The 22,613-nt window shown below is 41.8% G+C and overlaps 1 protein-coding gene across 7 annotated transcripts in view; it reads right to left on the reverse strand.

The window, feature by feature from the left end:
- The window catches only part of LOC116708782 (uncharacterized), a 246,275-nt gene that overhangs the window by 169,978 nt on the left and 53,684 nt on the right, over positions 1-22,613 (reverse strand). For 6 of the 7 annotated variants that reach the window (XR_004336772.1, XR_004336774.1, XR_004336773.1 and 3 more), the window contains exons 7-14: positions 22,327-22,529; positions 21,707-21,906; positions 11,900-12,000; positions 11,675-11,758; positions 7,923-8,036; positions 7,195-7,332; positions 6,839-7,003; positions 1,134-1,246 (exon numbers count right to left, since the gene is read on the reverse strand). Coding sequence is in view for 4 of the 7 variants with exons in the window: in XM_032546811.1 (XP_032402702.1) it covers positions 1,134-1,246; positions 6,839-7,003; positions 7,195-7,332; positions 7,923-8,036; positions 11,675-11,758; positions 11,900-12,000; positions 21,707-21,906; positions 22,327-22,529 (1,118 nt within the window). In the remaining 3 variants the exon portion in view is untranslated. The remainder of the gene's footprint in view (positions 1-1,133; positions 1,247-6,838; positions 7,004-7,194; positions 7,333-7,922; positions 8,037-11,674; positions 11,759-11,899; positions 12,001-21,706; positions 21,907-22,326; positions 22,530-22,613) is intronic. The other variant, XM_032546812.1, reaches the window with a different exon arrangement.

The following is a 22,613-nucleotide window of genomic DNA, read 5'->3' on the forward strand; positions in this document are numbered from 1 at the left end:
TTGTCAAAAATCTCTCTTTTATCCCTCTCCCCTTCATCCCTCATCCATTCATCAATAAATCTTTAAATGCATATCTTTGTGGCGTGGTCCTTGCTAGTGAAATGGAGTTAATGTGTAAACTCAATTTCGGGGGCTGGGCCACGCCCAAACCACACCTCCAATTTTCCAGGCGACCTATTTATACTCTGCTCACCCACTCAACTCAGTCTGTTGCTTTTCATCAAACCCACCCTCCCTTACCCTTTACCTCTTTTATTTAATTCGTCTTCATTCATAACCACGCTTTGCTTTTCTTTTTGGTGCAGGTTTCGTCTGGGGGATCCTGTGTTGGCTTGGGGAAAAATAAGAGGAACCGTTTCTCGAAGACCACACCACCACGCAGAGTCTTCACATCCTAAACCCTCAATCATTCTCCCCAGATGACCAAATCATCCCTCCTTCCCTTCATCTCTCTCTCATTCATCCCTCATCCATTCATCAATAAATCTTTAAACGCATATCTTTGTGGCGTGGTCCTTGCTAGTGCAGTGGAGTGTTGTCATTCGTTATGGAAAAGAATGGGTGACCGTGGATGTTGGGTTTTTTTGCAAAGCCAACACTCATAAAGGGATAATTAAAAGTATCTTCAATTAGGTCACACAGGGACATGATATCCTACAGTCTGTGCTGTAAAGAACGAATTGACTAAAAAGGAACTGTAGCTCCAAGGAAGTGTGAAGGTGGCACTCAGTTCACCCAGGTGTTCTGCACAGCTGAATGGAGGCCACAGACGTTAAAGGATTTCCCAATCATGCATGAAAAATCAAGGCAGCATTCATGTTTTTTGATGAGGCAACAACATTATGACATGATGTTACGCTCAGAAAAGTTGGTTTTTACATAATACTGCCCCTTTAAAGCATGCAAATTAGAATATGTCAGAAAAAGTCCTTAATAATTGAATTAGATTAAAGACTGACAATGAATCAAAATTATTGTATCAGATATATGTCACATGATATGAGAGCAAAAGTTGTAAAACTATTTCTAAACATCTCAATCTTCATGTTATAAATACCTGGCATTTTAACAAGGGGTGTACACTTTTAAGACCTACTATAACTTTCAAAATGTGCACATGAATGTCAATGAACCTCCTCTTTAGTTCTTCAATCTTGTCTGATGGAACCATCATGTTTCCAAAGTCATCCAGGTTTTGGAAGGACTGGAAGATTTTCAATTGCTGTGGCATCTCCTCTAAACAAATCTGCAAAGACAGGAAAACACTCACACATATGTACAGATATCTCTCTCTCTCTTTGAGTGAATGGAATAGAGACAGGAGTGTTAGAATGAGTGAATTTTTGGGGGGTCTTTCTCTACCTTTTGCTGCAAAGTGTTTTGAACACATTTCTCTGCACACAGTTGATCGATCTTAGTTTAGTTTGATTGCTCTAGCCTGGCCTGGTAGTTTTTGCAGTAGACTTGATTTGGCATTATGCCCATTGTAGAGGGTGGAGCAGAGTTTGAAAAGCTGACACATTGGCATGCTGTCAATCTCATACCAATGATTAGCTGTTCAGCAGAGAAGGCTGCTGTAGCTGTAGGAGGAGTGGTGGGTTGTGATAGTGTGAATGGAGTGATTGTTGTCTTTACTAATAGTACATCTAAGTGAATGATTTGATAGTCATCATCATTTATGACTGGTTCTTCCTCTGGTTAGTCCAGCCAAAAATATTATCATCTTAAATGTGTCCCTGTCATGAATCGGTGCGGTGAGGGGTGGTGAGGCAGACGCAGCGGACCCAGGTAAGATGAATAATGATTTTTAATGGAGGAATCTCAGTCCAAACAACAGGCAGCACGCACATTAGACGAGGACCCGACAAAGACGCAGACACACGTGGCATTAAATACACAGAGGGTAATCACAGAACGAGACACACCTGGGAACAATCAAGGGGGAGACAGGACAACAGGGAGACTCAAAGACACAGAAAACTCTAAATAAACACAGAAAAACACAGATCCTGACAGTATCTGACAGATACTGTCTGTCAGATCCCGCCCCTCAAGGGCGGCTACCAGACGCCCCAAAAACAAGTCCGAACAGAAAACACAACCAGGGCGGGTGGAGGGGCGCTGGACGGGGGGCCAGAGTCCAAAATAACAAAAAACAACCCACCAGGGTGGGCGGAAGCACAGGGAAGGCCAAGAGTCCAAAAACTAACAAAAAACTACCCACAGGGTGGGCGGAGGCAAAGGAGGCGGGAACTACGGAGGTGGTCCGGCGGCCGTCTGCGGCGCTGGAGGCGGGAACCACGGAGGTGGTCCGGCGGCCGTCCGCGGCGCTGGAGGCAACGACGAGGAGTCTCTGGGGCCGCGCTGAGGCGGCGGCGACGAGTCTCTGGGGCCGCCCTGAGGCGGCAGCGATGACGAGGTGGTGTCCCGGGGGCGCCCAGCAGCGACGACAAGGTGTCCCGGGGGCCGCCCAGAGTCGGGGTCTCGGGAGGAACACAGAGAGTCGGGGTCTCGGGAGGAACACAGAGAGTCGGGGTCTCGGGAGTCAGGGTCTCGGGAGGAACGCAGATGGTCGAGGTCTCGGGAGGAACGCGGAGAGTCGGGGTCTCGGGAGGAAGGCGGAGAGTCGGGGTCTCGGGAGTCAGGGTCTCGGGAGGAACGCAGATGGTCGAGGTCTCCGGTGGAACGCGGAGAGTCGGGGTCTCGGGAGGAAGGCGGAGAGTCGGGGTCTCGGGAGGAAGGCAGAGGGTCTCGGTCTCGGGAGGAACGCAGAGGGTCTCGGTCTCGGGAGGAACGCAGAGGGTCTCGGTCTCTGGTGCGCCGGCTGGCAGCGGGGGAATGCCGGCGCGAAGCCTCGGAGCCGGCAGCGGGGGAATGCCGGAGCTAAGCCTCGGGCCGGCAGCGGGGGAATGCCGGAGCTAAGCCTCGGGGCCGGCAGCGGAGGTGAGCCAGAGCGAAGCCTCGGGGCCGGCAGCGGAGGTGAGCCAGAGCGAAGCCTCAGGGCCGGCAGCGGAGGTGAGCCAGAGCGAAGCCTCGGGGCCGGCGGCGGAGGTGAGCCGGAGCGAAGCCTCGGAGCCGGCATCGGGGGAATGCCGGAGCGAAGCCTCGAGGCCGGCAGTGGAGGTGGCGGCTCCGGAAAATGACGAGGGGCCGGGTCCACCGGCGGCTCACGTCGCTGTCTCCGGGCAGACAGCGGAGGTGGTGTTCCCGTGGGGCGACCAGGGGCCGGGTCCACCGGCGGCTCAGGTCGCTGACTTCCCGGACGGAGGAATCGACGGGGGCCGAATCCGGGGGGTGCCAACACCAATCTTGTCCCCCGGAAAAGCTCCCGCTGCAAGTCGGCGAGGGCTTCAGCCAGCACCCTCTCCTCCCTGCCGGATCTCCGCCTCGGTCCGCTCTGCCTTTTAGGAGGGAACCTCACTCCAGCTGGGTCCATAATAAGCAGCCTCACCGATCGGTTTGGTCGGGTCCTTCTGTCATGAATCGGTGCGGTGAGGGAGACGCAGCGGACCCAGGTAAGATGAATAATGATTTTTAATGGAGGAAACTCAGTCCAAACAACAGGCAGCACGCACATTAGACGAGGACCCGACAAAGACGCAGACACACAGGTGGCATTAAATACACAGAGGGTAATCACAGAACGAGACACACCTGGGAACAATCAAGGGGGAGACAGGACAACACGGAGACTCAAAAACACAGAAAACTCTAAATAAACACAGAAAAACACAGATCCTGACAGCCCCTGTTTATTAAAAATGATCTTCTAGTCAAGTATTTGTCTCGGTATGACCAGCTAGCTTCACCCATAAAGATGGTGCTTTTGGGTTGCAAATCTGTGCTCCTTGGACATGTGGTGTGACCCAGAAGACAGGTATTTAGGATCCTTAAGAACACAGCTAATGAGCTTAACTTATCTTTTAATTTCAAAATAGATGGGTTTAATTATATTGTTTTTGCCTCTTCTGAGAACATGAAATGTTTTGGTTGTGGTGGAGAATGACATGTAATTCAATCCTGCCCAGAAAAGCTCAAGAAAATCTCTGCATCATTCACCAGCTTATACACAGCTGGTGAATGATGCAATTGAGGGGCGGGTGCCAACTGCAACACTCTGTGAGCAGCTGTTAGGCTGCTGGGGGCATAGGCAGCTCCACTGCAGCGACGCCACCAGCAGCTCTGCTGGCACTGAGGCGTGCTGCGATGCCACTGTTTATTCTAGTGTCGTTGGTGAGAATCCTACTGCTGATGGGACTATGGACCGTGGAGGCACTGCTGTTGTGGTTGCAGAGCAACAACCCTCTAGGATGCAATCTTTTATAAATTGTGATCATTCTAATGACAATGATAATCCAAGAGAAATTGATATAACAGACAGGGATATAAATAAGGACCAATTTGTGAATAGTTTGATGCCAATTCAGGGTACCAAAAAAACCGATGAAGTTGAAGATGACAGCAGGTTTGATGAAGATTTTTAAAAACTGTCCTAGAAAAAGAAAAGCTCAATTTTTTTAGGAGCTAAGAGGGCAAATAAAGCAGGAGAGAGTGGTTTTGAGTCTGAAAATTACCTGTCTTTGAGCCAGGATCAGCAGAATCTGTATTCTCCTGCTACTTCTTAATTTCTTACCGTAAGAGGTTTGTTTTCAATAAACAGACTTATAATCTCAGGGTTTGACAAAGAAAACTGGAAACTTTGTTGCTGTGTTAACAGATCAAACAATCTATCACTCGACAAAACTGAAACTTGAAAGTCAGAACCCAAACACTTACTGCTGATGAAGATGTTTAGACATATATTCTGTACATCCCTGTTATTCTGTGCCTCTATGTGTGCCTTTTATATAGGCACATTAAATTTGAATGGTGCCAGAGATGAAGTAAAAGGAGCTGCTTTTTTCAAGACTATAGTTTTAAAAATGTATATAACATAGGTTCAAGAAACCTGCTGATAATGAGCGTGATTAGAAGAAGGGATGTGGGGAAGAGACAGAGGTGAAGGGGGCTTGGTATTGCCATCTCATATGTGCAGTTGTAGTGGAGGTGTGGGGATGGTGTTCTTGGTGTTTTCTAAGAATTTCTTGCCTATTTCTTGTTAAGCAGAGGAAATAATTGAGGACGGGTTACTGAAAGATAAAGCCAAATATGAAATTGAGTTCTGGACAGAATGACTCTGTGGAATATTTTATGTGACGCCGTCAAAGATTGTAGTGAAAATGAATATTTGTTTTTGTGTGGAGATTTTAATTGGACTGAAAATAGATTATTACATCTACTAGATAGGAACCATTAAGAATCTCATTCTGAATCCTCTCAAAGGCTTACACAGCTGATTACAGCTGCTGACCTTTCACATGTGTGCAGAGTTTTCAACAGAAATTAGAGAGAGCACAGAGTCATTCTAAAGACAATCTTTTATTCCTGGCATTGTTGGATCATATATATTTGTTTAAACATTATTTGAATATTAGAAATTGCCAAATAATCCCTGTTGTGGTTTTTCTGATCATTGTCTGGCTTGTTGTTCTGTATATATTAAAAATGTTCATATATGAGGTACCTGCCGGCGTTTTAATATAGGTCTTTTAAATGATAGCGCTTTTAGAACAGCTTTTGAATATTTTTGGGTTCATCACAAACCATCCAAATCAAAATTTTCTTGTGTCCAATAGTGGTGGGATTATGGTAAATGTTAAATCAAGTAGTTGTGTCAACAGTTCACCCCTAATGTCACTAAAGACATGACCAGATCTATGAGGAACTTGGATGGTAGAACTGCAGGGTTTAACAGCACCTACAGGAAACCAAGGGTTTTCAAATTTCCTCAAATCTAAAAAGGCTTCTGTTCACCTCAGCAGCCAAAGGAGCATTGATCAGATCATGTTTCCTGAGTATAACAGAGATGGATGCTCCGTCTCACTTCTTTGGACTGGAAAAAAGGAATGGGGAAAGAAAGATTGTTCACTCTCTAAAGTCTGATTGTGGTTATGCGATCTTGGACTTTTCTGATGTGAGCGATGGTTTCTTCGAAGGACTTCCTGAAGTGGACGCTATAGTTAATCAAAAACTGGAGGCTCAGCTTAATCTACATAAATTACGTACTGCTTTGGTGAGCCTAAAGAGTGGTATATCCCATACCAATTAATAGGTATTCCTGTTCATTTTTACAAGTCCTGATGGTCCGTGATAGGTGAGGATTTGCTGCATCATCTGCAGAGAAGTTGGCTGCTTCTGAGCTGCAGAAGGGCAGTCATTACTCTGCTCCCAAAGAAGGGAGATTTACTAGATTTAAAGAACTGGTGACCTGTTTCTTTGCTCTGCATGAACTACAAGATCTTTTCCAAAGTCCTGGGTGCCAGGAGATGATGGCTTCCGTCATTCATGGACACCAGACATATCGTTGTCTGGCAGGCTGATAAGTGATAATATGACTTTAGTCAGAGATGTTTTGGAAATCTGCAGCTCATGGGCATAGATATTGGTCTTATTGCTATAGATGAAGAAAAAGTGACTGGGTTGAACGCTAATATTTGTGACAAACTTTGACTGCTTTTGGTTTCAACTCAGGTTTCATAGCTATGATTCAGGTTCTGTAAAGTGCAGAGTGAGTACGCTTGAAATGGATGGAGGCTTAAGTGCTTCATTTACTGTTTTAAGGGGAGTGATGCAAGGGTGTTCTTTGTCAGGAATTCTTTATTCCTTTGCAATTTAACCTTGGCTCCAAAAATTGAGAAAAGATCATGTTTTTCCTACTTTGTGCAATGTCTCTTTAAAGTTGTCAGTTCTCTCTCACTCTCTGTCTCTGTTTCTCTCTCTCCTCTAGTTGATTAGTTACCTTGAGAAGCTCCTGTTTCTCCCTTGCTTCATCAGCAGCACAGCCATGATCCTGAGAGTCACCTTGTTCTTCAGCCAGAGCTCCCTCTGTTCTCAGCAACCATCCAGCTACAGTATCCAGAGGGGCAGGAAGGCTCCTGTCTAACTCAACTTTGAATTTTCGCAGCTGGATGAAAGCAGAACATGAAGACAATTTCTTTGATGTTAAACTACAGAGGGTTACAGAGTTTTTATGATTGGTAGACCATATGTTTTTATTTTGATTTGCAAAAACCTAATTCAAATCAACGTGTCTACGTTTATGCAATGTACAAGAAACAAAATATGTTTCTAAATTATATGAGAACCAAACAGAACCTTTTCACTGAGGCATTCCCATGCTTCCCTAAGAGACCGTTGATCCTGGCTTATGTTTGGAGTGCGTCTCATTGCTGTCAGTAAAGGCATGATGGGCCTACGCTGCTCATTAAAGGACACAAGAAAGGTCTGAAAAACCTAAAGAAAACACAAATCTCAGACACATTATTGACAAATCAACTCAAGAAAAAACACAAAGCCAAGAAAGTAAGCTATGTTCCAGAGAGCTAAACATTGCAATGATTTGCTATTATGCTATTATGGAGTCTTCATACCCCTTGAATTTTTTCACATCATGTCACTTTTAAGCTACAACATTCAGTGCATTTAAGATTACTTTATGACAAACCAATACAACGCAGTTTGGAACTGTGAAGTAGATGGAAAATCATACATGGTTTTCATGATGTTTACAAGTAATACCTTGCAAAATATGTCTAGCGAGTCATCAATATGCGATATGTAATGGTTGAAAACTTATATTTTATGTAGAGTATACATTTCTCTACCCTTTTGACACTGCTCTTCTACTTCAGTTAAACACCTCATAATACTGCACTTAATGAAAATAAACATCAATTATTAATATAAAGCCATTTTTAATCAATGGTACTAATACTGATATATCCCAATTGTGAAATGAATAGTGAAAAACTACAAAAGGTTTGAAAACTTTTCACAAGGCATATTAAACTCAGCAGTGCAGAAACTATGGTCCAGAAACGCACATGGTATCGCTCAGAGTAGCTTTCTCCTTCTGTGGAGTCCCATCCTTCCAACAGCTCATCAAAGGCCTGGACAAGCCAGCAAGTCACTTCTTGTGCATTGCGATCAGGTGTCGCCTGGAAGCATTATAAATTACAAATATAAGGTTTCAGTAGAGGTTTCATATGAACCCTTCTAATATCACTCACTGTTCTGAGTTCTGAAGCAGAGGAACACATCCATGCCGTACTAAAGACAGGAACAAACTAGTTTGGCAGAACTTGCGAAAAGGATCTGGTGGGGAGCAGGTGACACAGGTGGGGTTAAATACACAAGAGAGTAATCAGGGAACACGAGGGACAGCTGGTAACAATCAAGGAGTGGACTCGACAACAAAGAAAGACGATTATCAGGCAAACACATACAAAAATCAATATCCTCACAGTACACCCCTTTCAAGCACCGCCAGAAATCTTGGGCCCCATGACAAAAAATTAAATTGGGCCTTCCCTTCGCAGCTGCTGTTACAATTTCTTAAGTCTATCTGACTCATCAAAAGCGTCACAATTTTAAAGACTTGCAACTGCCTTGCTTTCTTTGGTCCAATTCTGATACAATCACAATATTCACCAGTGAATTTTACATGCAACAGTCCACATACTGCATGCAAATAGGTTGCTTAAATTTTTTTATTATTGCAAAATATACATGAAGCAATCCAGACTTCTCAAAAATGCTTTATAGTTGCATTTTGTTCAAGCTGCCGAATATAACTTTAGTAAAAAAATTAAAGTTTTTTCATATTTGTTAAAGCTGTTGCCATGTTGTGATAGTTTGCTATGAAACGCTAATCTGTGAAAAATTCAATCTCCTCCACCTGCTCTCTGAGCTGCTACTGCTGTCTAAAGAAACACACTGTTCTGACCAAAACAACCAATCAGAAACAGGAGGACAGTCTTAGCACTATCAACCTCATTCACTCACTGGTACGTGTGCTAATGGAAGATTTTATAAAGATTGTTAGAATTTCTGTGAGAAATAAATAAATTGTTTTTGTTGTGTAACTGTAAAAAGAGTACAGAGACAGGAAAAATCCCTGGAATGATGCTAACTAGCTTGTCACTGAACACTGTGTTGCTCAGTTTTTTCACTGGGAAAGGGAGGAGGGGTTATGCTGGTATTGGGGCTATAGCTACTGCTGACTGACTCATCTGTTGTTAAGTGTGGTAAAAGATACAGGGACAAGTTAAATACATGAATATGTTGTTAAGTTATTTCCTTCATTCATTAGATGCTAATGAAATGGAGGCAAACAGTAGTCTGTAGCTAAGCTAACTATGCTAAATGGTTGATCATTTCACACGATCTCTTTTGGAGAAAAACTGAGTTATAAATTCACACTCTTGTCTTTTTTCTCTTTCTATCTCTTTTTGAAAATCAGACTTTATTATCCAGGGGGATGTTCAGGGCAAATATGGATGTGTGCTTTTTGGCCTGGGAATGGTAGCCTAATATTTAATTTTTACTGATAACACAATTTTAAAAACATAATATGATTAATTTTGTAATTGACAGGGCCCCCAATGTTTTTCTCTTGTATATATAAGAAAAAAAACAATTTTCTGTGGGAGGGTCCGCTGTCGGCCAGGAGCCCTTGGAATTGTCCTAACCTTTCCCCCCTATACGGCACCCCTGTCCCCACGCCTCTAAAAGTCCAAACAAAAAACAACTCAACCAGGGTGGGCACAGGGGCGCTGGATGGGGGGCCAGAGTCCAAAGAAAAACATCACAAAAAGAAACAAACAAAAATAAAACCAGTCCAAATAAACCACACAGTCAGAGAGGAACCTGCTGCAAAAAGTCAGGTGGGCAGCGATGTTGGAAGCGGACCCCTCGTTTCAGGTCTGACAGAGAGGCCGACGTGATCCACAAAGAGTGTTGGAGGGAAGCCAGGAGGCTGCACAAACCCACGAAGAACCTCAAAGAGGCCTGCTGGAGCCACGAGGTGGACCTGAAGCACTGGCTCAGGCTCGGGGAGGCTAGCCGCCGGCTCAGGGAGGGCACTAGGAATTTCGCTAGGAGACTCGGGCAGAGCGCTGGGAAACTCACTAGGAGACTAGGGCTAGTGCTGGGAGGCGTCGGGAAAACTGTTTCTGACGCAAAGAATTCCTTTCCCCGCTTACTGGGGCAGGGTGCCTGCTTACCGGGGTTGGACATGCGGCTGGTGCTGGAGACGGGAGAAGGATACTGCTATGTTTTACCATTGCACTAACTTGCATGACATTTACCTTTAACTGGCTGGACAGCAACAATGTTGAATGTGCGTCTGTTCATGTCAGGGTTATTACTTTTGTCACACTGTTTGTTATTGATGTGTGCCCAATCATATTATTTTTTATTTTATTTTCAATAAAGCCAAAAAAACACATTGCTATATTTCTGCCTTTTAACCCAAAACATCACATGCAGCCATGAATTGTGGGTAATACACTTTGCTGAAGTCCCCCTGGATGCAGACTTGGCAATGGGAAGCTGACCAAGCATCCACATATGACGAGTACGGAGTGAGAATGTATTGGTTCATCTGCCTTATGTGTGATGGGATGTGGATTGTCTATTCAACTTATTGAATATTAATAAACTGCATAAAATTCAAATGCAACTGAATAGCACATGTCAATATCATTTAAAAATTCAAGGATAAAAATACATTATGACAGAATATTTTTGACAGTGTCAGTCAAAATGATGGATGACAAAAAAGTGTAGCGCCACCTGTGGTCTGAGCGTCCACACCAAAGAAAATAAAGTCAGGATTTATAGCATTAGTTTTCTAAAAAAAAAAAGTTCGTCGCCATCTTTAATGAAGTCAAGTACAGTGTGATGCTAACCAACCAACTGGCAGAAGTTGAAGTTTTAAGACACAGCCCTACTTATTTGGAAATTAAAATGAGGAATGCATAGAGAAATGGGAATAGGAATTAATAAATGAATGAATAAAAAACATAATAAATATATATAAAATAAATACTGTATATGTGACTAAATAAATATATGAATAAATTTAGATAAGGCCAGTATTGCAAAAGCGATTAAATAAAGACGCCAATTAATAATATGTTTACTTATTGATTTAATTAATTCTGACTGAATTGGGTCTCTATAAGACTCAGTAAAGGTGGCCCTTTGTCAACAATTCACCTTTTACAGAATTTCTAGGCCCAGCCAAGGTTTTGAGGGAAACTGTTTGGTGTTTTGGTTTTTAGGATCCTGACTTTGCTTTTTGTTGTGGCTCTACAAGCTGATATCCAGGTTTTGGTGGAGCAGTTGACAGCCAAGCACTAAGCTTTGTTCATTTTAATGCACCAAATAAAATGAGAGATGCAGATAAAATGCTGTCAGTCTGTTACAAAAATATTTTACAGTTCCAACTTTTTATATTTCATAAAACCAAAGGGTAGACATCTCATAATTTTAAAAACACTTTCATGCTACATATTTCAAACAACTAATTTGAAAAAAACAACTGGATCAAGAACCTCATTGTTCAACTCATTTTATATCATGCTGTAGTTTAATCCATTAGCTCATTACAGTAGTTGCCTGCCAGTCTAACTGCTATTATAAAATGTTATGGAAAATCACATGAGGGAAATAATTCAGAAACACAACTAGCAAGTCAGCTGATGCACATGTGTGCACAAAAAACAGCTGAAATTATGACAGCGTGAGGGGAAAAAGAGAGGCAGAGGCAGGATACAATGGTTTGTTGTACCTGTTGAAGAGGTGAAGCAGAAATAGAAGGAGTGTAGTGAACAGGCACGTTGATAGGTGAGGGGCTTTCTAGAGGAGTCAGATACTGTGTTTAAGGGGGGAAAAGGCAAGTAGAAGAAGGAAAGAGGTGACAAGGAGGGGTTAGAACAAACTCAAAGAAAAAAATTATGTCTAAAGGGAAAACCAGTGGCATGCTAAGTATGAGAACTTTAATCAAAACACTGACCTGCATCTCATCTTCTTGGGCAGCCACATCTCTAGAGTATTGCAGGAACTGAGCGACATAGGTCATGATGGACTTCTCATCTGGGTCTCTGACATCCACATCTGCATCAACATCAGAGACCTCCATGATCAGCCTCACTACAACACCACCCTCAGAGGTTCACAACCAACTCAAAAGTATGAGGAGTTTAGTTCTGGGAACAAATATGGGGAGGGGAAGTAGATCCCTGATTTCTGAAAAATGTGGATAAATGCTGCCATGGTAATGAACCAGCAGGCAGATCAGAGGAAACAAATGAGGGACTTGTATGAGGGTCATATGAACAAACAAGAGAGTCAGCAGACTTTCTATCGTCATTCAGCTCTCCCTCAGGCTTAATGGGAACGTCTCAGAACATTTAGCAACAGTCTGAATAAGTGCTCCTGATTTATTTGGAATCAATGAGAATGTTTCCTAAATCAGTTTCTATCTAGACTCTGTACACTGTAAAATGTAATAGTATATCTTACTCTAAAAGAAAAGTGACCTTAACTCATTCCAGCTTACTCTGTTGATGTGTGTTTGATATGATTTTTCAGAGTACAGTTATTACTGCGAAGCGAACGGCAGTGCTTCGTGGCCTTTCTGTGATCCTTGGAGATGAGAACACGGACTTCTTCAAGACAAGCTTTGTAAGTCATCTTTATTACATTTTTATAATTCCACACCGCGGTATGTCCCACTTAATTCTGCTCCTTATGTGACTTTGATAGCTTTAGTTTTAGTTACTGTTCTTTCACTCAGCCTGAATCAGTGCTTCTGTACTTCTTACATGATGCATTGATGAAATATCCCCAATCAGAACACTTTTAGTGGTTCTCTGCTGTCTTTTGAAAGGTTTAAGTTGCAGTTCTCTAGCGTCACACCATGTGAAACCCGAATGTCATCAAGAACAAAAAAGTACAATGAATTTCACTTAGCTGATGAAGTGCAACATGTAAAAATGTTATGAACTTTCCCTTCCAACATCAACACTTATTTATCACTGACACTTTTGGGAAATGCGCTCACTGTACTGTCATAGAAGGCTGATGATGAGTGGACTGCCATAGGTGGGACAGCTGTAAACTGTAGGAGAAGCAGCCATGATGAAGAAGTGTTACGTTGATATGTAATTGTGGTGTTGCTTCTATTGTTGTTAGGACTGCGAAGACCCAGACGTGTCTCACACCCCCATTGGGATTCTGACCATCATTCCTGAGGACAGGCAGGCCTCCCCTGACTCACTGCACCTTGAGTCTTCAGGTACTGCCATGATTTTTGGAAGGAAGTCTTCTCATGAATGACCTTGGAAATCTTCCACATGCCATGTGCTTGCTCTTTGGACTTATTTATGCTCTGAATTTGGAGTACCCTCAACAACTGAAGTACACCTTTGACTTCATCCAAAAGGTGCTTCTCTCACTTGGACATAAATCCCTAAAACCAAAAATACAATCACTCAAAAATCTTCTGATGTAATGAGTGAATGTGATGTGACATTATGGATCAACGTTGATACCTTTACCCTTATTGGAAAAGTGATTTTTATTTCTTGTTTGATTCATTTTTGTTGGAGGGAGCATCACTGCACTTGCAGACTAATAAATGGTTTTATGTTAATGAGGAGAAACATTACTTCACTTCACTACTTCACTATTCACTTTATCGATGTTATGATAAATGTTAGCTCTATTATTGAGAATTGAGTTTTTGTTTCACACCAGTCAACAAGGACATTTAAGCAGGGATTCTCAAAGTTTTAAAGACTGAGGGCCATTTGAAGGATTCAATATTAGATTGAAGGCTGCCCTAGAAAAAAAGTCATGTCATTTTTTTTTTTTCTAAAAAAGTCTATGGAAAACTTTGTTTCCAGGTTAGTGTGTATGTAACCACACTTGAGAACCCTGTATTTAAGGTAAACCTGTTTAATTATTAAACATTTTTGTCCATTCAAACTGTTGTCTGTTGGCTCTTCGTTTCAATAACTTAACACTTTTGGTTCATCTTACATATCAAGGCAATTGGTTTCCTGATATTTTGCAAGTAATGTGAACGCTTAAACGAGTAAGCATAACTTATTTTTATGAGTACTGCTTAATTGACATAACTCACAAATTGAAGTAGTCATAATTGACATTTTATAGTCAACCTTACTAATGATTTTGAGTTACCTATACTCAAGTTTACTGCCATTGCATGAGTTGTCTGAATGAATATTTTACAGTTAACCCAATTAATGATTTTGAGTTAACGGCACTCAGGTTTACTGCCATTATCTGTGTGGCAGCTGAAGGAGCAACAGCTTGTCCTGCTCTCTCCCGTTTTTACTGATAACTTTGCCTGAGCTATTTTTAAAGTGACAGTTTTTATAGTTATATTCACATTTTCAACATCATAACTGGATTACTACAAACCTAAAGACTGGAGGATTTTCTTACTTTTATTTTTACCTTACTTTTCTTCATCTCCAAGTTGAACCAGGACAAAATGCCTCCGGCCGACCCCAAGGACATTAGCAGTATTATACAACGACTTCAGTCTATAGAAATGAAGATCAAACAGCTGGAGGTTAACTTTGAAATCAACGCCAACTATGGAAATCAGACAACTCTTCCTCAAATCAACGGAGAGATTGTACGCCTCGCATCAAGCAGCTCACCCTGGAACGCTCTGGGTGCCAAGCCGAAGCAAAAGTCTCACACCGCAGATCCGATGAGGCGACTGACAGGGAGAACCCCTCACCTGGACGAATCAGCGTGGCCGGCTCTGAGCCGAAACCCACCTTCAACTTCAACACCTGCTCCACCAAAGAAAAACAAACAAGCAGCTGCAACCAAAACGGTTCCACCGACCCCGCTCCCAAGGACAGAGCGACCAGCCCGAGCCTCAAAATATTCTGACTCTGTGGGAATCCCACTGAAAAACAGATTTTCTGTACTCCAGCCTGAGCCTCTGAGTGAAAACTCGCTTTCAAACATCAACAATGAGGCAAGACCAACACATCCACCCCCCAAAGCCCCAAAGGACAAAGCGGCTACCAGGAAAATGAAAGGTATGCCAAAAGTGCTTATTGTTGGAGATGAGGCAGTAAATGGAATCAGTCACGTTTGCAATCCCAAGAAAACGAGAGTGATTTCTTTTCCTGGTGACACTGTATCTGATTTAACTCGTAAAGTTCTTTCGCTAACTGCTGATCAGCCAGATATTGAGTCCTTAGTTGTGCATGTTGGAGCCAACGATGTGGCAAAGCAGAAATCTGAGATTCTGAAAAAGGACTTTAATATTCTTCTGGACACTATGGGAAAGTTAAAAATGAAGTTATTTCTCAGTGGTCCAATTCCATCACCTCAATGGGGAGACGAAAAACACTCCAGGCTGGACATGATAAACAAATGGCTGATTAAAAGCTGCTCTGCCAGCTCAGTGACCTTCATCGATAACCTCTGGATCTATTGGCAGCATTTTCACCTTTTTGGAAGAGGCGGACGCAATCCTAATAAACATGGGATAAAGCTGCTCACTGCAAATCTTTTTCATTTTATCAACAAGGACAGCAACGTGATCATCGCTTCAGAAGAACAGGCTCAAGGATTTCTGACTAGGAAGAAACCTTATCAGGAACATAAACAAGCTGATACGACATCGACTGGAGACGGAGCGACTGTTTCCCTTCCTCCTTTTCCCCTCCCTCTCTGCTCACCCACTCATTCACAGGATTCACAAGATACACATGGAGAAATGTCTTCTGGACCGGAGTTTCTTAAATTTACAGATGGAATGAATCAACAGGTTGTACTTGGGACGTCTCTCCTTAGCGCTCACGTAGCAGACCTCACTTCATTTAAGCCACCTGACTCTAACGTCCCAGAGGATCCATCACTCTGCGTTTCTGAGGTCTGAGGGTCCAGACTTTATCTTTACACCCTTCTTGCTCCAGAATGTGTCTGGCCCCCCGGCACTGCAGAACAGGACATTACCTGTCTGGATCACTACAAGAAAATTTACAAGAAACAGAAACATAAAATACAGGGGACCTAATTCAAACCTCAGACTGATCCCTTGCCTAAAGGAACCCCAGACTGAAGAACTCTTGGCCTCCAAGTCACTTAAACTAGCTCTTTTAAATACCAGATCTCTCTGTGCTAAAGCTCTATTAATTAATGATTTCATCACTGAGCATAATATTGATGTTATGTTTCTGACAGAAACATGGTTGAATGATAATAATGAATCGATCGTACTAATTGAATCTGCGCCTCCTAACTACAATTTCTTCAATGAGAATAGAAAACACAAAAAAGGAGGAGGCGTGGCTTCAATATTTAAGAATACCATAAATTGTAGTAAAATCTCTTTGGGTCACTTCACCTCTTTTGAGTATCTTGGAATTGAGGTTAAAGGCCGCAAATGAACTTTGACTGTAACTCTATACAAAACTCCAACTTTTGTGGAAAATTTCCTTACTGACTTGAATGAATTTCTATCTCTTATATGTATTGATTATGATTGTTTAATAATTGTTGGTGATTTCAACATTCATGTTGATAACCCCCAAGACAGAGGGGCAAAAAAGCTCGCTAATATTTTAGAGACTTTTGGTCTAACACAACATGTCAAACAAGCAACACACACTCAAGGACACACACTGGACCTGGTTATCAGTAAGGGTGTGAATATTTCCAATGTCTCTGTAAATGATGTCGCCCTGTCGGATCACTTCGCTGTTATTTTTGAAAGTTCTTTATCTTTTAACCCACTTGGACAAACAGCAACATCACAAAACGTTCTCTCACTGAAAACACAGCAGAAACTTTTAATCAAATCTACTCTTCTTCCTCACCCTTAAGCTGTAATGATGTAGATAAGTTGGTAAATGATTTTCAGTCTAAAGTTTCAGATATTATTGATTCCATTGCCCCAATTAAAATGAAGGTTGTGTCTGGTAAAAAGAAATCTCCATGGAGAAATGCACAAACAGTTAGATCTGCAAGACAACTCTGCCGCAGGGCAGAACGAAAATGGCGTAAAACTCAACTCCACGTTCATTATGACATCTATAAAGAAAGACTACGTAACTATCATTTAACACTAAAACATGCAAGAGAGGCTTTCTTTGCGGATGTCATAAACAAAAACATTAACAATGCTCGAGCTTTATTTGCAACAGTTGACAGAATCACAAACCCTCCTGTGACGTTACCGCCTGAATTCCAATGTATTGCCGCCTGCAACCAGTTTTCCAGCTTCTTTTCAGAGAAAATTCAAAAAATCAGAGGATTAATCTGTACATCCACTATAAAGCCAGTACCAATGCTGAGCCCAAACAAAACAAATACAGGAAAAATGACCCAATTTCAACTACTTAATTATAAAACCCTAGAGGAAATTATAAGTCAACTAAGCTCCAGTTCCTGCTGTCTGGATGTTTTACCCACACATTTCTTTAAGAAAGTCCTGCCTGTTATTGCTGCTGATCTGATCCAAATAGTAAACTCATCGCTCTCATCAGGCGTTTTCCCCCAGGCTTTGAAAACAGCAGTAATCAAACCACTTATAAAAAAGAACAATCTGGACAAATCACTAATGCAGAATTACAGGCTGATCTCCAACCTCTCATTCATCAGCAAAGTTATTGAAAAAGCTGTGTGTAAACAATTAACTATCTCCTTAACGATAACCAACCTCTTTGACTCCTTCCAGTCTGGCTTTCGTGCTCACCACAGCACGGAGACCGCCCTTGTGAAAGTGTTCAATGACATCCATATAAATTCGGACTGTGGGAGAACCACAGTGCTGGTTCTGTTGGACCTCAGTGCAGCTTTTGACACTGTTGACCATGACATATTACTGAATCGACTGGAGAGTTGGGTCGGACTCTCCGGTCCAGTGCTTAACTGGTTTGAATCCTACATAAAGAACAGGGATTTCTTTGTTTCAATTGAAAACTTTTCATCAAAGAGGTCAAAGGTCACATGTGGGGTACCCCAAGGTTCAATCCTAGGACCCCTTTTATTCAATATTTATATGCTCCCACTAGCTCAGGTTATAACAGGAAATAATATTAGCTACCATAACTATGCAGATGACACACAGCTCTACATTACGATGTCACCAGGTGACTCAGAGCCCATCCAATCACTGAACAGATGCTTAGAACAGATAAATGTGTGGATGTGCCAAAACTTTCTCCAGTTGAACAGAAACAAAACTGAAGTTATTATTTTTGGACCTAAAGAGGAACGATCTAGAGTCAGTGCACAGCTTCAGTTATTACAACTGAAAACCAGCGATCAGGCCCGAAACCTGGGAGTAGTGATGGACTCTGACCTGAACCTCCAGAGCCACATAAAGACAGTTACAAAGTCGGCCTTCTATCACCTGAAGAACATTTCCAGGATTAAAGGACTAATGTCTCAGCCAGATCTAGAGAAACTCATCCATGCGTTCATCTTCAGTCGTATTGATTATTGCAACAGCGTCTTCACAGGTCTGTCCAACAAATCAATCAAACAGCTGCAGCTGATCCAGAATGCTGCTGCTCGCGTTCTCACTAAAACCAGGAAGATAGAGCACATAACACCAGTTTTAAAGTCCCTACACTGGCTCCCTGTAGCTCAAAGAATAGACTTTAAAATACTGTTGTTAGTTTACAAATCACTGAACGGCTTAGCACCACAATACATTAAACATCTGCTGTTGTTGTATGAACCTTCCAGACCTCTCAGGTCTTCCGGTTCTGGTCTGCTCTGCATCCCCAGAACCAGAACCAAACGAGGAGAAGCAGCTTTCAGCATCTATGCACCACTAATTTGGAACAAACTTCCAGAAAACTGTAAAACAGCTGAAACACTGACTTCTTTTAAATCTCAACTAAAAACCCACCTGTTTAGAATTGTATTTGAAATGTAATCAATTACAAATTTATTGATGGAACTTGACTTAATGCTTTGTTTTGATTATTGATTCTATGTTGCTTTGTGTTTCTGTGTTTGTAATGATGTAAAGCACTTTGAAATGCCTTGCTGCTGAAATGTGCTATACAAATAAAATTTGATTGATTGATTGATTGGTCTAAACATAGCTATTTATAGCTATAACACCTTAAAATGAATTAGCTACTTTACTTGGAGATTTTGAGGCAATCGGTTTCCTAACTTTTTTTAAGTAAAGTGAACTTATTACATTTTACAGTGTACAACTGGCATATACAAGGGATGAAAAACCTCTTTGAAGATTCACTGATGACACTGAAAACTGTCAGGATAAAACAAACAAATCACAAGATCATCAACATTAAAGCTGAGGCCAAAGTTATTCAAAATCAAATTTTTATGCTGAAATTTTTTACAGGTGGTGCAGATTTTTCATAGTAGTGATTCAGGTGGTTTCAGAAAGTTACAAGATACTGTAAAAGCATTCAAAAAACAATATAGCAATGTACAGATATTAGAAAACATAATTTGTACTTTTGAATATTAAGTACTTTTATTCAAGTATTAGAATTTATCCACTACTGTGTAATGTTAACATGCTGCCATAGCCCTATCAACCCAGAACCTAGAACTTGAATCTCCAAAAGAATCATTTTGAGGGAGTTGGGATCAAGGGGGTCTTATTAGGGTGATGGTAAAGATAGGGAAGCCTTCCAGCCTCAAGGATTTGGAACTCATCATCAAAGAATCAAAGACAAATCTTCAATAACAGTGGAAACCTAATAAAAACTGTCTAGTGAGACATGTGTGACTGCTGTAATGGAAATAGTTTTTTACTGATTATTAAGAAAGGGATACATGCATTTTTGATATCCCTTTTTTGTTAAAATTTAAGTAAAAGAAGAATTTTCCATCCATCCATCCACCCATTTTCTTACACCTGTCCCTAGTGGGGTCAGGAGAGGTGCTGGTGCCTATCTCCAGCTAACGTTTTGGGCGAGAGGTGGTTCACCCTGGACGGGTCGCCAGTCTGTCACAGGGCAACACACAGACAAACAATCATGCACACACACACACTCACACCTACGGAGAATTTAGAGACCAATTAACCTGACAGTCATGTTTTTGGACTGTGGGAGGAAACCAGAGTACCTGGAGAGAACCCACGCATGCACAGGGAGAACCATGCAGACTCCAAGCAGAAATACCCCGGGCCGGTAATCGAACCAGGACCTTCTTGCTGCAAGGCAACAGTTCTACTAACTGCGCAGCCCACAAAATAAGAATTTTGAATTTGATCATTTTCCACGTAACTGCATATATTTTATAACAAAAGTTGTCCATATTCAAAGGCTTTTCAAACAAACATACATTACCAATCTGCATTTCTGTATTCAATAACTGTTTATGATAAATAATCTCTGGTCTCATACATCAAATCTTACAGATTTGAGATATTATCTAGCGATGCACTAAGAAATCAACTGCTGACCTAAATCAGCTTGATATCCAATCAGTGAACACACCATCACCAGGCCCGGTGGCTTGGGCAGGCATTGGGGGGCACTAGGGGGCATTGCCCGCCCATGGAGTCAGCTGTGCTCTCTCTGGACAGAAAGCTGCTTTTTTATTTTTACCTCAGAGTGGCCAACTTTCTACTATTCCTATCTCTATTTGATGGGCTTCAGCACTTCCTGTTTCTTTGCCCTCTGTCCCCCCCACATTTTTCAGCCGTTACAGCTGTTTAATCCATTGTTAACCCTCCGTTATATCCTCCGTTAGTGGATCGGCAGCCACTGGACCGTCCTTGGAACTCCATGCCAAAACATGCAGCACCCTCTTGTTTTGAGTCACCGCGATGCCTCTAACTGCGTCTTATCAAATGCCTTCTCTCCCTAGCTTTCACTGCTCCAGTCAGACAGATTTCAGCAGTGGCAGTGGAGTGGACCTGTAAACACATTAAGAAGCGCAACAGGACCGCCTGACTGACAATAAAGAGCGGCGATGTGAAAAACTCATAAAACCTGGGCAACAAAACAGTTCTGTGGCTCAACAGTCAGGAAACAGAAAAGCCTGATCTGAAAGTCAGTCCCTGCTAGTGCCTCATAAATGAAATCTCCCTATTGGTCTCTGGCATCCAGCAGAAAGCACAGCGAATCGACTCTTACTCGTCAGGCAGGTTCGGCCCAAGGTAATATGAGGCCTTAGGCAGAATCTGATTTAGCTAAAAGCAAAGTGTGATATCTTCTTCAGGTAACAAGAATGCTGAACATAATACTGCAAAGTTCTATTTTACCTGAGTTCTGAAACTCTGTATTTCATGAGCCATCTGGGCTGAAGAAATGTACAAAATATTCTTTAGCTTCACCAGAAACTCCAGAATGGGGCCACTAGTGAGCACTGTTTCCAGCTTTGCACATGTCCCTCTTTCTTTTCTTGTTGACAGAGGAAGAATAAATGTTTTAAACTTTTCAACCGTTTCCTCTCTAAATTACTCCATGAGCATGACTGGCCTGTACACAGGTGTGTTATCAGAACACAAAGCCAGGTCAATATTAACCTAAAGTCTTTAAACCTGGTCTGGGAATAAAGGTGTAATACATATGCTGTAGCAGCAGATGACATTAATGTCAATAGTAACTGCGTCAACATTCAAAAGCAGAAGATCAGAGTATGGCTTATATTGCCAGGCTGCAGATTCTCCTAAAAAATTGTAGGTTGTTTTGTTTTTTTACACAGTTTACCCTTATCTCCGTGAAGAGTCACTGAAAAGAATTAGATTTGTGGGATGATGTGTTTTATATTAGCAAATATTAAATGTCAACACTTAAAAGCACCAAATTTGGGTACTTGCCATTGGGATTCAGCAGTCTTGGAATTCTAAACTCTGTCTCCGCAACGTGGAAGGCCTCCTCAAGGTTCTGCTTGTTACTCCTGGTTCTAGCTTTGGAAAGATCTATCAAGTTGGGTCTGAGGGTGTTCAGGATTGTGAGAAAGACCACACCACTCCTCCAGCTTGCCTTGAAGTCTTTTATGCTTACTGAACAGCCAGCTCTGAGGGAAAAAAATATATAAATCCAGTAAAATATTTTTTTCACTCAAAACCAAGATTGAATTAGAAACTTAAGGCCAGGTCTGACTTAGGCTAACTTTATGGTAACACAAAGTTACCCTGTAAAGGGAACATTTACAGTCACACCTTTTGCAATTTCATCTAATCATCAAGTTGTATTCATTTTTATTATTTTTACAGTGACATACAGCTCTGCAGTTTTAAATAATTTCAGTTCAAATTCTGAGAATGGTGTGCATATATATCAACTTCTGATTTTAGCTTGACAATATAAGGGGAGATGTACCACCTTGTATCGACAGACAGAATTCACATAGGCTTCGATATGATTGATTATGAATGCAGAAACAGAGAAAATACAAATGTGTCCTTGATCAGTAATGCCAATGAACTTAGCTAACCTGTGGCACTGCTCTCTGACCCATAGCAACAGGGCTTTCTTAGCAGAAACTCGAAAGCGGCTGTGTAAAGGAGAGCCTTTGGGAGGAACAGGGCTATTGCTGGCTGAGCGGCTCGAGAGCGTGGAGCGACTGTCCAAACTGGCCAAAGACTCCATGGACGACTGACGGGAATCAAATGAGAGGCAGCTGGCCAACTCTTCAATCTGGGAAACACAAAACCAATAAAGCTTTGAGAAAATCTGGGCAATGCACAAAGGTTTGCCTTTGACTGTTTTTATTATCTAATT

The sequence above is a fragment of the Xiphophorus hellerii genome, chromosome 19 (assembly GCF_003331165.1).
Source record: "Xiphophorus hellerii strain 12219 chromosome 19, Xiphophorus_hellerii-4.1, whole genome shotgun sequence".
NCBI lineage: Eukaryota > Metazoa > Chordata > Actinopteri > Cyprinodontiformes > Poeciliidae > Xiphophorus > Xiphophorus hellerii.